Source organism: Caloenas nicobarica, chromosome 1, assembly GCF_036013445.1.
Source record: "Caloenas nicobarica isolate bCalNic1 chromosome 1, bCalNic1.hap1, whole genome shotgun sequence".
In the NCBI taxonomy this organism is placed as follows: Eukaryota; Metazoa; Chordata; class Aves; order Columbiformes; family Columbidae; genus Caloenas; species Caloenas nicobarica.
The window spans coordinates 131,659,146-131,675,606 of record NC_088245.1 but is presented as its reverse complement, the minus strand read 5'-3'; the positions used below and the strand labels follow the sequence as shown (position 1 = coordinate 131,675,606).

Below are 16,461 nucleotides of genomic sequence, written 5' to 3'. Positions count from 1 at the left end.
ACTCGTGTTTAATTGCGATCTGAGCCCAGACCCCGACAGCTGCCCAGGCGAGATGTTGCACGGCGAGAGGCGACGCGGGAACCGAGCCCGAAGAGCACTCTATCGCTGAATTTCATCTGTTTTTAATAATTAGACGTACATGAGGAAAGCCTCAGCCGTCTAGCGGCGCACGGAGCGCGAAGCCACAACGGCCCGCTCACCGCCCCACCCGCGGGGCTTCCCCGCGCTCCCCTCGGCCGGGTCCCGGCTCATCCCCCCGGCCACCCCGGCGCCCGGGGCGGTCCCGAGGCGCCCCTCCCGCGGCTCGGGGTGCCCGAACCCAAGCGCGGGGAGAAACCCAGCAGGGAGATGCTGCCGCTGCCGCTGCCCCGTCCCGCCCCGGGCTGTGACTCCCGCGGGGACAGGAGCGGTCCCGCGTCTCCCCTTCCTGCAGCGGCCCCAGCGGGGAGCGCGGCCCAAGCGCCCAGCGGCCGGCCCGAACAGCCGCCGCCGCTGTGGGGTAGGCGGGGGCAGCGCGGCGGCCCGTCCCGTCCCAGCCCCGTCCCGCCCCTCGCCGGCGGGAGGCGGAGCTGGGAGAGCCAGCGCGGCCCGGCCGCTTCCTGGTCACCTGAGGAGGTGGCAGGAGCCCGCTGAGGCGGCCGCGGGGGCTCCGGCGGCTCCGGGTCTGGCTGCCGCCATGGCCTCGCTCTTCAAGAAGAAGACTGTGGATGGTGAGTGGGGTCCGGGGCCGCCGGCGCCCGGGGCAGGGCCCCGCCGTCCCTCTCGCGGCCTGGGGGCGGCTGCCCGCAGCTCTCCTACGGTCCCGGGCGCGGAGCTGGCCCCGGCCGGGGGCCGCGGGGGCCCGGGGGTGGCGGCGGTGGTGGTGCCTGCGGGGCGGCTTCGGGCCCTGTGTCCCGGCGGAGCGGGAACTCGTGGGGAGAGGGGGAGGCCGCAGCCCGCGGGGGGTGACTCACCGGCGGCGCTCGGGCCAGGGGGGGCGGCGGGGAGAGTCCCCGGGCGGGGCCGGCCCCGTGGGACAGCGAGGCGGGGAGTTCCCGGGGGCATCGGGCCCTGTGGGGCGGCCGAGCTGAGTCGGGGTGATCCCGGGCCTTGCTGCTCCCGGTCTGTGGGTGAGGAAGGAGGAGGAACGTTTCTCCTGGGCAGCGAGGGGACAAAACAGGCCCGCAGGGAGTTGCTGGAGCCGAGGGTGAGGCGGGACCTGGGGGGTGCGGGTCCGCAGCAGCCCCCCGGGCACGGCCGCAGGCTCCGGGAGCCGCTGCGCGGAGAGCAGCTGCCCAGCCGCCGCTCGCCGCCCTTGGCTTCGTGCGCGGGGCTGCAAACAAGTTGGTCTCGACGTTTATGTAGTCAGTCTGCACACAAGGCGCCTAAACTTATGCAGAAATAACGATCTCCGAAGTAAAGTAAAAAAAAAAAAACCAAAAAACAAAACCAAGGATTGTTTACCTGACAACAATCCTATGGGCGATGGGCAGCCCTCCAAACCGGCGTGCCCCGGGCGAGGCTGTGGGGCAGAGGCTGGCTGGGGGCTGGTGAGAGCCCCAGAGCTGGCTGGCGTGTTGGGTGCCCTGTCTCAAATCAAGTGGCTCCTCGCTCAGAAGCGGCACACCAAAAATGACGCTGTGTGTCAACCAATTGTGTTGCACCGAGGGAGAATGTGTATGTTTCCCACTTGTCTCTTCCTATTTTTGGTCCAGCACATGAGAAGGGAGGAAGGAGGAGATGGCACTAAGCTTCCATGACCAAGGTGGATTGTAGGAGCCAGGTCAAGCCCTGCTGGGTGTCTCTTGTCCAACCTGTTTTCAGGAATGGAGGTGTTTCCTCCTTACCCTGGCATGTGAGGCAGCAGTGTGACACACAGGAGTGACTATCAGCAAAAATCTGTCTCAGGAATACCCCGTCTTCCTCTGTCTGCTGGAGTAAAGCTAGGAATTTGTATCAGTTACCACAGAGAAACAAGAACCAAGTTCTTGTCTTGGCCTTCACTTGCGAAAACAAATGAAAGGGCCTGTAACTGCAGATAGCTGTTGTTTTCCGTTTATTGCTGTGCTTCGTTTGAGGCACTATATGAGATCAGGAACAACAGAAATAAGCATCGTACTGACCCTTATTGTCTCCCAACTTCAGTACAGATCTTGTTTCTTATTGTCAAGCTTTCTACGCTCAGGGATTTTTTTAATAGTTATTGTAGTTTGAAAAGACAGACGTGTATGTTGCTATTAAGCTTTTTTTTTTCATTTTCACAAGGGCAGCTGTGCAAGTAATATACATTTGTCTACCTTCAAAATTACTTGCCTGTAGCGTTATTTCCAGAATAACCTTCACTAGTGCTTTGCCAGTGTGAACAATGCAGGGTTATGTTCTGTGTCATCTTTCAGCTCTTCATTATTGTCCATTGAAAAGTCTACATCTCCTGAAGATGCTTTTTGTGTAGTTCTCAGAGCAGCAGTAGCACTGTAAAAACAGGTCTCTTTTCACAGAGTTTGTTTGGAATATTTCTTTGGCCAAAACAATTGGTGGGAGGAGTTAATGTATATACCCTCTTTAAAATGCCACCGGAGGTTTGGGGCTTTTCAATTCAAACCTATTAAGGTTGAAATAATTTCAGCAATGGATGTTTTGCAGTATTTCTGATTGTGGGAATGAAGAACGTGAACGCTTCTTTCTGTTTACAGAAAAATTGTCACAAGCCTTAAAAAAATGAAAACCGTGTCTCTGGTTTCTGCAATTTATCCTTCATGCCTTTATTTCTGTTAGTAACCCTGCAGTTTGCATTGATTTTCTTGTGCTTCAAACTTTTTAAGTACAATAGCAGTGCCCTGCCATGATGTTACTTCCGTGGATTATAAGAGCAAGCGCTAAACAAAATTTGTGTGACAGTCTGCTCCTTTTAAAGTCCCACCCAAAGTTTATCTAATGTCGTGTAGACACATACATCTCTTCCTAAAAGTACTAACTTCTTTCCTTTATAAAGGTCGGAGGATGCTGAGTCAGATGCAGACCTCTCTACCTTTGCCCAGGTGAATCACACCTAAGCACATGCTGTAAATTCTAACAAAAGTGAATTGCAACTAGCATGATTGATGCCTATATTGTAAGTAATACTTGCTTTAATAAGTGGATATTACCGCTAAATAATTTTTAAATAGTACAGTGGACAAAACTCCTATGAAGGATGACATGCTTCACGTGACAGTGTTCAAGCTTCTGCTGGCTACGTCTGTTGTCAAGAAACTTAAATTTATTCTAAAGGCCTCCACTTTCATACTTAAATATTTTTAAGCATCTGCCAATGGCAAAAGTTTGAACACTATTGCTTTATAGCCTGACTTGAAGTTGGGCTGCACAGATGCAATGCATTTGTGGAGAAGAGTAATGTCAGTTGAACCAGAATAAGGACAGAGAAGAGCAGGGTCCAGGATTGTATCTAGGAGCATCTTCACTGTTTTAATGGACTTGGGAACTCCTTAACTGCTCCGAGAGCTCATATACAAGATTTTTGGGAACTCCTTAACTGCTCCGGGAGCTCATATACAAGATTTTTTCAGCTGATCTGCCTGTTGCAGTTAGGCCTGACTGGTTCAAGAGCAAAGAGCTCGCAGTGAGTATGTTATTGCTGAGTTAGGGTTGAACTTGCAGGAAAGTATGTGTACCCAGCTCTTACTGTGTGGTTAAGGCTCTTGCTATGGTAATGGTGCAAAGAAACATACTAGATGAAATCACCTCTTTGTAACAGGATATGGTCTGTGCTGCTGAAACATAATCATGTTGTATACATAACATTGTATTTTGCTAATATTTCATTTTTTTAAAATGCTGACAGTTCTTTGATAGCTGACAGTTCATTCTGAACAGAGGGAGGCTGTCAAACATACTGCACGTCTGCAGAGCGCTCAGCAGCCAAGATGTTTATTAATATTGAAAACTTTTCCCAACTATAAATATTTTCCTTCCAGATATAATAAAGGAACAAAATCGAGAGTTAAGAGGTACACAGAGGGCTATAACCAGAGATAGAGCAGCACTTGAAAAACAGGAAAAACAACTGGTAAGTAGAGCAGGTAACTTTATTTTACTCTTTTAAAACAAACACACACTCCCAATATAACAGAAAATTTGCAAAGTGCTAAAGGTACAACTCAATGTATAATAAGTTGTCTAACACTAAAAAAGTTGTCTTCCTCTTTTTGACTTTTCAGTTATTAAAATAATATCAGAAAAAAAAATCACTACCTGAAAGTGATTCTCAGTCTTTAACTTAGCAAAAGCCTGAAACAATGTGGTTAGATTAAATGACCACATTCATTTTTCCCTTCCATTGTTAGCATTCTCTATCCTTCAGAAGGTTTTTTCTAACAGGCTTGTAAATCAGTGGTTTTCTAGTGGAGAAATGAAGTGTCACTGCCCTCATCTGTTACTATGACTCTCTAGGGGGAAGCAGTACTTGAAAAACCATAGGGCATCGTGAATACCCCATAGTGTTGTTATTTTCATTCATATAAGAACTTCCATAAAACTAGCTAATAATACTGAAACTATCTGCCTAAATTAAGATCTATTTAAAACTTAGTGTGCGTGAGCTATCAAGTATTCAGTGAATGGATGCTGCACCTGTGTGGCAGCATAATTGGATAAATGAATGTGACAGATGGTGAGGTTTGATGCATGAAGACATGCTCAGACTGTGGGAAAAGCTATGCAAATCAAGCCACTGTTTCAAGTAGCTACTGAGGTGTTGTTTCATGGCAGCAGGTTGCATGAATACCAGGAGCTGGGAGTGAAAAATCTAGAAGAGGTCAGAGAAATGGTTTCTGGAAGCCTTGAACATGTAAGGTGTGATAGGTTACTTATAGATAAGGCATTTTTCAGTATGAAATATTCTGACTCTGGAAGTAACCTAAATTTTCATGAATACTCAGGTTGAAGTTTTGATTACTTACTACAGTAAATTATTTCAGAAATGTTAAATTTATGAGGAGAAGAAGGAAGGAGAAGTGAAATATGTCTTTGAAAAAGTTAAAATTTGCTATTAGGATGAGAGAATCAATGGGCAATAAATATTAATTTTCAGAGTCAGATAAGGCGAAAAAGGACCGAGGGCTTGTCAGTCAGTCGCAGAACATTTTGTTATGTACTTCAGAAAGACGTTTTTTTCCTTAGCTATGAGGTATTACTTTGAGAAAACCTAGTTGTATTAATTCTATGTATAAAAATACCTTAAAGTATGTAGACAGTTCTGTTTCAGTTCAGTAACCTCATATGACTATATGAATTTTGATTTTTTTTTTTTTTTCTTGAAGAACACAACTGGCTTTAATAAGATTGCCTCAGCCCTCTCAAAAGCAAATAATGTATTGCAGCTCTTTTCCCATATTCTTCTTAAGCCAGAATAAAATCATCTATATATAGGGTTTGATTTCTGCAACTGGCTTATCTGCAGTGATTTAGCAGTGGTTGGTGTAGCCAACCATTGAAAATCAGGTTATAAATGCTACTTAAGTATTTAATCTCAGTGAGAAACCCCCTATTTTTAAATGTTTGCTGTTAAAACTAGTAGGCTAACTAGTGTTTGCTAGTGTGCAAACTAATGCCTCCTATCCGTCACTATACTTGGAAGTATGAAAAAAGGAGATAATATTCTGGACACGCTCTAGAAACTTGTTTTTGCAGTCCCTATGAGCTACCTACAAAGAGGACAGCTTTGCATATATTTCAACCCTGTAATGTTTGACCAGTCTTACACTCCTTATTTGCTAATCTGTACTGCCTTGGATTGAAAATAGTATGTATGACACAGGCTTTCAGAAATTTTGGATTTACAGAGAAGATCTTGTGCCGGTGCAACCTCTGTAGTAAACGTAACTATGATCTTTACTATTAGCAGAGCTAATGTGGTGGGTCAGTTTACGTTTGCCTTTACCAGTATTTACCTTTCAGAGTAACATATCTTCTTATAAGTGCAGTTTTCTGGACTACCAGTGCACATAAAGTGAAGCTGCTGTATTCCTGTAGCAGGTATATTCTCCTGAAGAATCACAATAGAAATTTGGTCTTCAAAGGCTGCTTTTACTTCATGGTAAAATTAAAATGTACAATTGGACATATGCAAAGAACTGAGATACTATGGCAAGGCCTCCTTAAAAAGGCTGAAAAGGAAAGAATAGTCGAAAAGTTTACATTGTCAAGTCACAAATCAGAAGGCATATTTTGAGGAATCCCATCTGACAAGATTATTTGTGCCAAGATTTTTCCTGGTACCTCTGGGCTAAACAGCTTGCTGTTCCTTCTTGAATTGATAGATGGAGTTTGAAGTTTTTTTGTAAGCCAGAAGTGTCTGTCTTAAGGTTTAAGCACACGTGGTTGTGGACAAATTAATTATACCGCTCTTATTATGTGTTAAGTCCAGTTAAATTATGTGAGCAAGCAGCCTATAATTATTACTCACGTAGCTCTATCTACTTCTTCCCCGAAAAGGTTATGAGATTCTCTTGAGGCTGAAAAGGTGTTAAAAAGAACCAATGAACTCCCCATTTCTTCCATGGGCAATGTGGCTTGATTGTCCATGAATGCAAGAAATCGAAACAGATTAGAGTCATGGCACTAATAGTTGGCTGGCCATAATAATTTCTTCACTTTTGGGGTTTTTTTGGAAGTGTTACTCCCTATCCAGATAATAAGTGAATGTGATGTGATGTAGAAGCCTTTTGCAGAACTGCGTGCTGCTATACTATAATTCAGTTTTGTTGTGGTGTTGTGTTGTTGTTGTTGTTTGGTTTTGTGGGGTTTTTTGTTTATTTGTTTTGGTTTTGGTTGGTTGGTTTTTGTTGGTGGTGGTTGGGTTTGTGTTGTTTTTTTTTTTCTTCTGGTCAAATTGTAACAGTATTGCATTTATTCTACTAAGTAGCATTGGTAGAAAACAAGACTTTATATAACTTTAAATGTCTCAAAAAATTATGACGATAGTTAACTTTTGGAATTTAATTATGAGTGTTAAGACTTAATCATAGTCTTTGGTTGAATGAAAATTACATAGAATTAATCTTATACCTTTTTAACAGGAACTGGAAATAAAGAAAATGGCTAAGACTGGTAACAAAGAAGCTTGTAAAGTGCTAGCAAAACAGCTTGTACAGCTTCGGAAACAGAAAAATCGAACATACGCTGTTAGCTCTAAAGTCACTTCTATGTCGACTCAAACGAAAGTCATGAATTCTCAGATGAAGATGGCAGGAGCTATGTCAACCACAGCAAAAGTAAGGTGTTACAAGGCATTCTTTTACATTAAAATGCAGCGCATGGTTGCAATAGTTAAGCTGTGTTCTTTTGTATAAGGTAATGGAAGGGATAAAACTTATTGCTTAATACCCCAAATGGTGTTGAGGATGCAGTAGGGAAATGTGATTTGCTTCATACGATGAAATTTTTGTCTAGTCAGTCCAGCCAGTTGGCACCTAACTAAGCGTATTTTCTTGGGCTAGACATCTGTCAAATGTTTGTGTGATAAAAATAAACTCTAATGCCAGGGGAAGAACTCCTTCAGTACATCAAAAAAACCCAAACCATGCTGCTACAGTGTCTTGCCTGTATATTTTGTCAAAGACAGGGTTTTTTGAGAAAAAGTAGGGCATGTTTCATCTGGAAATCAAGGCAGTGTCACAGTAGCTTTATGGCTTGTGCAAAAAGTAGGTTATTGCTTTGGATCTTAAGTTCCTAAGGAAATGTCATCTGGACTTCCCTGTCATTCTCATTCTCCATGCTCTAAGAAAATGGTATTGCATTAAGTTTTCTCACAAATCTCATCTCTTTTTAAAAAGAGTCTGAAAAGTCTCAGTTATCTGAGTTAGTTGTGAACTTTCCCCTATTTACCTGAATTGATAAGCAGGGAGTTTGCTTTTGGCAAGCGGGATTGTTCAGCTTGAGGTGTAGGAAACAGAATTAGTGAGCATCATTGTAGACAAATTGTGCTTTCACAGTCCAAGTTAAATACAATTACGTCCCAGTTAAACACAGTAATGCAGTGCAGCTTGGTGAGGAAAGTAATTACTGCTAAGGCTTTGCTATCAGATACCTGTTAGCAGCAGTATGTTGGCAGATATCAGTGGTTCGTGATACAAAGTTGTGCCTCTGTAGCAAACTTTCCATCCTCCATGGCTAATGCGCAAAGTGGGGGCTTGTCTGACTGTACAATCACCGATCCAGTTAAACAGCTTACTCAGTGTTCCTACAGCAGTGTTGCATATGAACAAATCAGTCTTGCTTTGTAATTATTACCTGGTTGACTTGTTTTTTCTCCGTGAGATATCTTGGATTAAATTTCTCAAAACCAAAGTGCCACTAGATTAATTATGAAGGTTAAGTCAGCAGGAAAAACAAAACAAAATAAAAAAGACACACAAAAAAATTAAGCAACGTCTGAAAAGTGATGTTTTTAAGTGATGTTTTTTGAAACACAGTAGGTACTTCTACTGACTAGTTTGTTTAACATGATTGGACAGGAAGGTGTTAAATCCTTTTTGTCACTTCTAAAGTGAATATTTTGCCTTATCAGCATGGGAAGCTTAAACAAGAAAAGTCTTCAGTTGTTCATTTTGAAGATTATAAAATATTCTTAATCTCATACAACCATCAGTGAAAAATATATGGAACCAGTTACCTCAACAACCAAGACAAATACATGAATGAGAAACTTTCAAACTATTTTTTGTATACTTTTTAGCATGTATGGTGCTAATTTTGGACATAGCAATGTCAGGTTAATAGTTACATGTTTCTTTTAATCATGCATCTGACCCTTATTTTCTGAAGATATATAAACTCTATATCAGTTTAGTGCAAATATTTTTTATGTCCATCTATAAGTCTTATGAAAGAATTCTAAAGAACCGACACCCTCTAAGTCCAGAATGACTTTTTAAAATCAGATAATATGACTATGAACAGAGTCTTTGAAATTCAAGTAACATTAGAAGCATAATACATTATCACTTTAAACAGAGACATGAAGGCAGAAGAACTGCTACAAAGCCAGTAGCAGCTGTAGTAGCTTGATAGCATCCCTTTTAATTAACCAACTCTTTTATCTTCTCAAAGACCATTAGACTTTCCATTTGCATTGCTCATGCCTATATTTAGGTTTTGACATCCCATGAGAGGTACAGTAGCTTGCTTCTCAGAAAAGAAGTATTAAATACCAGTGCCTGCAATGGTAGTGCTGCATACCTGTAGTAAACCAGGTGAGGTTTATTACACTGTCCCAGAAAGATCTCTAGCCATTACAAAGCTTTACCTTAGGCTAATAGGTACTTCTTGAACACTTCGATATTTGCTTTTCAGAGAAAAATAATTTTTTTATTAAATTATAACATAGACGATTGCAATTTAATGCCTGTCCTCTAGTGGTAGTTCAAATAAATGTTTCTTACTGAACAGAACACCTGCAGCCATTTACCTCTTTAAAGTGTATAGCTTGCAAGTTAGGAAATATTGTCCCATTCTTTTCATTCAGATCAAGCAGGTTTTTCCTAATGGAAGGCCAGGAGAAGGGTCATGGTGCAAGAAAAATGCATACATTTGAAAGCGTATCTGTTAGGGTAGTAGGTATCAGTATTTCTTACTAGATACAGACTGTACTATTGATCTGTTGTGTATCTACAGTTCTCATGGGATGTAAAGAGACAAGGAAAGTGAAAGTTGGACTAAAGGTTTTTTTATTAGAAAAGTCTTATTCCTTCTTAATGCACATATTGGCCTTTACTAATGTCTCATTGCATAATTAAGAGTTTTTTCAATATTAATAGACAATGCAAGCAGTTAATAAGAAAATGGACCCACAAAAGACCCTACAAACTATGCAGAATTTCCAGAAGGAGAACATGAAGATGGAAATGACTGAAGAAATGAGTAAGTTCTGCACTGCAGGGAGCAGCTTGCTGCAGCCCACAGTGCTCTTGAAGGGGTAGAACCACTCTAGAAATACTGATGCTTGAGGCTTTATTTCAACAATTCATGAGGTTGACAGTGAAAATGAAGAGCAAACAAACCCATGCATGTCTGAGCCGGGAGGCTGCCTTAGGCTTTTTAGCAGCTCTAGATACATAAATCCATTTCTTTTCATCTTCATGCAAAAATCCCATTATACTTCTAGAAAGAACATACTGGAAGGGAAGGAGATTTGAGACTAGTTCAAAACCTTGGTGGCATAACTGGTAGGGGGACTTGAAAAATTGCTTTTTCTGTAGCTGGTAGTTCTACATGTGCTTTTTTCTTTTGGAACTGGACATTCAAAAATCCGAGTTAACGTAGAGATTATTGATCATCTCAGCTTTATGTACACCTTGGTATAGGATGTGTTTGCCTCCTTTTTTTGTTTTAAGCCACAGACTTCTTGGGGGGGTGGTAAATTTCTTTTTCCTGAATGCATCTGTCCACTGTCAACTAAATAATATCAACCTTCCTGCTGTTGCTATCACAGTCTCCTTTCTGTCCTAATCCCTGGCACTGTCTTGGCCATAGTAACTAGCATGGAGTCAAAACAATATTGTTGAGCAAGAGATGAATACCTCAACTGCACCCAATTGTATTGTTGCAATTCAGAAGTTAGCTGAGTAATTAACAATTTTGCACTTATTTGAAGGAGAAAGAGGAAAGGGATTTTTCTGGAACTGTAGAAGATTTTTTATTTTTTTAAATTTAATTTTATTTATTTTTTTTTTTTTTTTTAGAAATGTTCTAATAGAGAGAGAAAGAGAGCAATGGAACCATTCCGGTGAAACCAAATATTTTTATAAAAGTAGCTATGCCTCACCCAGTTGTTGCTCTAGCTGTGCTCACAGGCGTTGCAAAGCGGAGAAAGCCTCCCCAATGTACAGCTGCTTTCTGTTGGTGTCTTATACATTGGTATTACTGCTACATTCTGGGAGGGAAGAAAGATGGTCCTAGGTTATTTTAGTAATCTTTTTGCTTAATACAGCGTGGATTCTTTTTTTCTTTCTTCTAAGTTAATGATACTCTGGATGATATTTTTGATGCTTCTGATGAAGAGGAAGAAAGCCAGGATATTGTTAACCAAGTGCTTGATGAGATAGGAATTGAGATCTCTGGAAAGGTATGGCTATTTTTACCTGGTTCATGCGCTTCTGCCACTGCATTCGCTTTTAAAAAATATTTTATTCTAGCAACCTTTATTTTATAGTCCTATAAGTCAGCTTGTCGTAATACGTATTATTTTGACTGAAGAAAACTTCTGTCTTCTTCTAGATGGCCAAAGCACCATCAGCTGCCAGAGGCTTACCATCTGCATCAACATCAAAAGCTGCTACCATATCAGATGAAGAGATTGAACGACAGCTCAAAGCTTTGGGAGTTGATTAGCTTGATGGCAATATACAGTTTGCCTTCTAATTGTTCAGCTGCAAACAGATGCAAAAAGTGCAAATGCTCTTTCAATGCAACTGATGTCTAGGAAAACTCTGAAGCTTCAGAAAAGACAACTTGACATTGGTACTGGGGAAGGGGAGAATATTTTGAATCAATTTACAGGGGGAAGTACATTTGGTATGTCCATTGCATGGACTCTTTTTGGGCACTGGGCCAACCACAGATATAGTGCTAATGATAAATCCATTTATACATGATCTGAATCTGTCCTCCTAATTCAAAGTTTTCTTTGATCTCAGTTCCTAATCTATCTTTAGAATTGGCTGTTCTGTGGCTGATGGTGATTCCTCCTAGAACAGCACCTATATAACATATATTACTTTTGTAAAACTATTGCTATAGAAAAGTTCTTAGCCTGCCGTAGCACAAATGAAACTTCACCTTTGCTCTTAGTTAGAAACTATTTTCTTTTTATGAGAAATAGCCTTGAAAGTCTAGCAAATTTATGTAGAAAGAAAAAACATTTTGTGTATTTCTTTCAAGTTCCTGTTGTAACTTTGAGTTCATTAAATAATAGCTGGTTATTCTTTCTACTGAAAGGGAAGGATAGAGTCCTTGTGCAGTTAATTTTACTGGAAAAGGATTTAAATTTGTAAGTGAACATTGTTGCATGAAAGGCACTGATTGAACTCTATTGTACTGTAACATAGCTGGTTTCAACAGAATTGCTGTGCCTTTATGTATATAAATCTTGTAGCTTTGTGATTTTATTCTGAAAGAGTCTTTGGAAGGTGAGTAAACTGTAATTAAGATAAGTTTCGCAGAACACTATGGCAAGACCTCTCTGTACACTTGATGGGACTCAGTGCTGATGTTCAGAAATGCACTTGTTCAGAAATGCAACTTGCACGCCTGTAAAAAGGTCATTTGCCTGAAATATATGTATATATTTTACAGTATTTCTTCATGGAAGATAACTGTGCATAATTGTATTGTTTACTAAGATACAACTGATCACATTGATAAGCTAAATCTAAATTTTAGTTTTGAGAACAATTTTGAATGATACATGGCAATTACTTGTCTAAATGCTATAATAAAAGTGTTCTGATTCTGTGAAGGTTTTTCCATGGCCTCTGAACTTCAGCAGCATGGCTCTAGCTTTAAGTGGAATATATTGGGCTAACAAAATAAGAACTGTTGATATTTTACATAGATGACAAAGTCTGAGAATGCAATTCCCAGTTATGAATTCCCAGGTGGTGTGAATTCCCTCAGCCCTTGGTCTGCTGGAGATTATTTGCCCCTCAGTTGTGCTGGTTTAGTGGGGCCGTTCATTGAACAGAAACAACAAAATCAGCTTGACTCTAAAATGAGAAAAGCAAAATACTTCCCAAGAGTGAAACCAGGATAACCGTGGGGGAACAAACTTCATAAAGAGACTTTGCTGCTTGAGGAAGTAATAGCAGAAAATCATAATCTCTACGGATCTACTGTTGTCCCACCAGCTGCTTTTTAGGATTGAAGTCAGAAGAGAAAGAAAAAATATAGGTGAGCTTTCATCTGTTTTTTGGCATAGAAATGGAGGTATTCTTTCTCTTTGAAGGAAATAATGTACAAATTATGACTCTGTGAGGTAGTGGGTAGGAATGTGTAAGTTTATATATTGCATATATCTGATATGAAGTGAATATTCTTTTTCTTTTTTTTACAGGTTTTGTAAAAATCTAATAAAATGCTTTTTATTTCTCAATGACTTTTTCCTTTGTAGGGTTACTCTTACACATCTGTCTCTTAGTGGGTTTTCTTCGGACTCCTGTTAGCTCCGATAAATTTTTCTTTGCCTTGAGCTATAAAGCAGCACATCTGTTGTAGTTGCTTGGGGGCCTTTGACTTAAACATCATTCCATAACGTCTTGATCAAGTTTGCATTCCCTTCTGTCTGTGACTGGGTGTCCAACTACTGCTCTTAGGTGTTGAAGTAGAAACCATAAAATTGGTTAGGGATAAAATGTTACCGATTGATTATATTTTGGTTGAACACCAAGGCTTGTCCTTTCTGAATGAAGTGTGCACTCTCCTTTTAACGACTGTCAAAGTCAGGCATAATTCTGAGTTCTTTCAGGAACAGTACCAAAGGTATTGTTGGTGTCAGTGAGGCTGCTGAACTAGGGCTACTGTCAATATCTATCCTGTATTTCTGTTAATAGTTGTCTTTTAAGTTCCGCAGCTTTAATTTGTATAAAAATCTTTCAGTAGCAGAGTGACAAGTGTTGTAGGCTTGCTTATATTTATTTCAATTATAGTTAGTATGTTATAGCTATATAAAATAAAATTGCATCCCTTACTTAGAAACCAATTCCTTTTGAATCACTCTTATCAGACATAAAAAAAAAAATCCCACTCAATCTTTAAACTCCTTTATCCTTGCTGACACCTTAACAGCAACTGAATCTAAGAGTCTTCCATCCAAGGACAATAATGCAATTGTTTATGCACCTAAGAATGGCTCTATTAGGGCAGACTGATGTCTATCTCACCCAGAATCCTACTCCACAAGAGCCCGTAAGCAATACACAGGAAAATATGAGAAAAAGATAAATGTAGATGACGCTTCCTCCTCTAATACTCTTCCAGCCTCTCTTTTCAACTAAGGCCACTTCCAGAGCCATGTGTAAGTTCCTCTATGTTTAACAGCTTTAAGTGTCTTTTTCATCTGTGAACTTGTCCATATAAATAAACAAACTTCTGGCACACACAATTTTGAGGAGTTCCACAGATCGTAAACCCCACTGCGTTAAAAACCAGTACTTTTTTTTTTCTTATGCTTCTTGCCATTTTTACATGTTTACTCATAGTTCTCACATTAGGCGAGGGGGTGAACAACCTGCAACCATCCAGCCTTTCCATACAGCCCGTAATTCAGGAGACATCCACAGCGTTCAATGCACACACATTAAGTCTAGGAGAGAGACAGTAGGTTGAACAGTTATTAATTTTATCTTTGATCATCAGCTTTGCCTGTAGAGGGGCCTTTTCTTGGTTTGTTGTGTCCTTCAAGATGGGGGGGGCAGAATGCTACATGGTACTTCAGAGACAGGTGAACCGCAGGTTTACACACTGTCATAGTATCTTGTTTTGTCCTATATTCTAGTTTAACACTCCACTTAAAGTTACCGTGGGAAAAGTAAGACCAAGAAAAGAACCCCACAAACATCTCAAAGAAAAATAGTGCAGCCTGTGTTAGTCAAATAGCTAACTAAGCTCTTGGAGGTTTATAAAGCTAAATCCCTCAGAAGTCTTATCTCGGGGTTTTCCCCCAATCAAGAGTGATTGATGGCAATTACCCAGTCAGTAAGTTGTTCCTACAGAGAAAAAAAAAAAAAAAAAAAAAAACCAAAAAAACAACAAAACTCCACTTTGTCTAAATCTGATGGCTGCAGCTGCAGCACATTAAATTGGTTCCATCCAGCTTTTTTTCTTTAAACAGTTCTGCTCTAATTTGTTAGTAATTTCTGTGGCAACAGCTAGATGTGTTTAAATAACAGCTGCTTCCTTTGCTTTGCCTTTTGTCATTCTTTTGCGAGAAAATGGCATTTTATGTCATCTTTCATGTTATTTTGCCATGCTTCTGCACTTAGCCTTCACTTGTGAGACTTTTGTAAGACTAGAAATCACAATGTTATGGTAAGTCTGTTCCTGAATTAACTATTACAGCACGCTGAAATGAATAAGCACATCAACATGATACACAACTACAAAATAAAAGTGAAGTATTACCAAAACAGAACTACAAACCATTACCTGAAAATACAAAATGTGCAAGAATACTTTATTGGGAAGGGGGAGGTACAGGCTTATAGAATTTCTAGGAAGCCTTTCATAATTAAGAAAACAGCTAAGAATATAAATAAGATTTGTATATTTCTCAGAGTTTCAACATACATACATAACATCAGATCACGTTAACATCAAAGGTACACAAATGCATGCCACCACCTTTACTGAATGTTGGTCTTCTCAACTGTGTTTATTTTCCATCCTTTTAGAAAGTTCAAGGTCTGTGGATAAAGGCTACAGCTTGGTCTTTCTTTGCTGTAGTGGGTGAACTATGCTAGTGATGAGAACAACCTGAAAAGAGTACATAACACAATTTCTTCCTTTGAATTATTAAGCTGAAGTTTTATTCTAAATGTATGGGGGTTATAGCAATACATTCATCCATAAAAATGTGTTGGTTTTTTTTTTAATCCAGGAGCCTAATTTCCATAAATGAGTATGCCTATAGTCACTCTAATAAGTATCAGAGATAATTTAATGTACACTAGAGAGAGAACACTTAACTTGCACACACAGCTTCTAAGTGATCTTGAACATTAAACTCCTTTTGCTTTCTATGGGCCTATTATCTAGACATTTTCTAAATCATCAGGTCTGTTTTATGGAAAAATAAAATGTATCTGGCCATTACTGCTTGCATGTACTCACTTAATTTCAGCCCTGGGAAACCAGTCAAAAACACATATATGGTAATGGGCTATTCTAATAACAATGAGCAGGGCTGAAGAGATGGCTGAACAATCTATCCCTGGTGAGTACTACAGTCATTAATTCAGTTTCTCAGTGCCTGGCTTTCTGATAGGTGGAGTTCTGGCACTGTTTGTTTGCTTGTTTGTTTTCCCCAATTATCTCTCTAGGCTAGAGGATGACAAGAGATTATTTTCAATTAGTGAGGTGTAAGAGAGGAATATGCAGTGCAACAAATGTTTTCTGGGGATACTTATTTCAGAGCATAAGGGCCTTATTTTTTTAACTTAACATGGTATCTCTGATGTAAATATGTCCACACATGGATTTAATCAGAAAAACAACATAGTGCAGAGAAGGCCCAAAGAATAAAAACCCTGATAATTCTCTAGTTTTTCTCCCTTCAAGTCATAAAGTCTTAAGGTAAATTGTATCCCAATTTTTATAGCTAAACCCATCCGAATCAAACTTTAAGGTATATAATAAATCAGCAAGAATTATCTTTGATAACAAGCATAAAAAAAGGTCACTTCTACTTGGCACCCATTTAAGGCAGGGAAA

General features: G+C 40.2%; 1 protein-coding gene across 1 annotated transcript; it reads left to right on the top strand.

Annotated features, from left to right (window-relative positions):
• Window positions 1-503: 503 nt before the first annotated feature.
• CHMP2B (charged multivesicular body protein 2B) lies at window positions 504-13,126 on the top strand. Its single transcript, XM_065644659.1, has 6 exons — window positions 504-710; window positions 3,954-4,045; window positions 7,056-7,250; window positions 9,795-9,897; window positions 10,995-11,101; window positions 11,254-13,126. Exons 1-6 carry the CDS (start codon window positions 677-679, stop codon window positions 11,365-11,367), a joined length of 645 nt encoding a protein of 214 aa, XP_065500731.1. The 5' UTR covers window positions 504-676; the 3' UTR covers window positions 11,368-13,126.
• The last annotated feature ends 3,335 nt before the right edge of the window (window positions 13,127-16,461 follow it).

Excerpts from the sequence above, each read along its gene's own strand:
- CHMP2B (XM_065644659.1), top strand. The coding sequence starts at position 677 with ATGGCCTCGCTCTTCAAGAAGAAGACTGTGGATG. Across the intron at positions 4,046-7,055 it reads AAAAACAGGAAAAACAACTG|GAACTGGAAATAAAGAAAAT; the intron begins GTAAGTAGAGCA and ends CCTTTTTAACAG. Across the intron at positions 9,898-10,994 it reads GGAAATGACTGAAGAAATGA|TTAATGATACTCTGGATGAT; the intron begins GTAAGTTCTGCA and ends CTTTCTTCTAAG.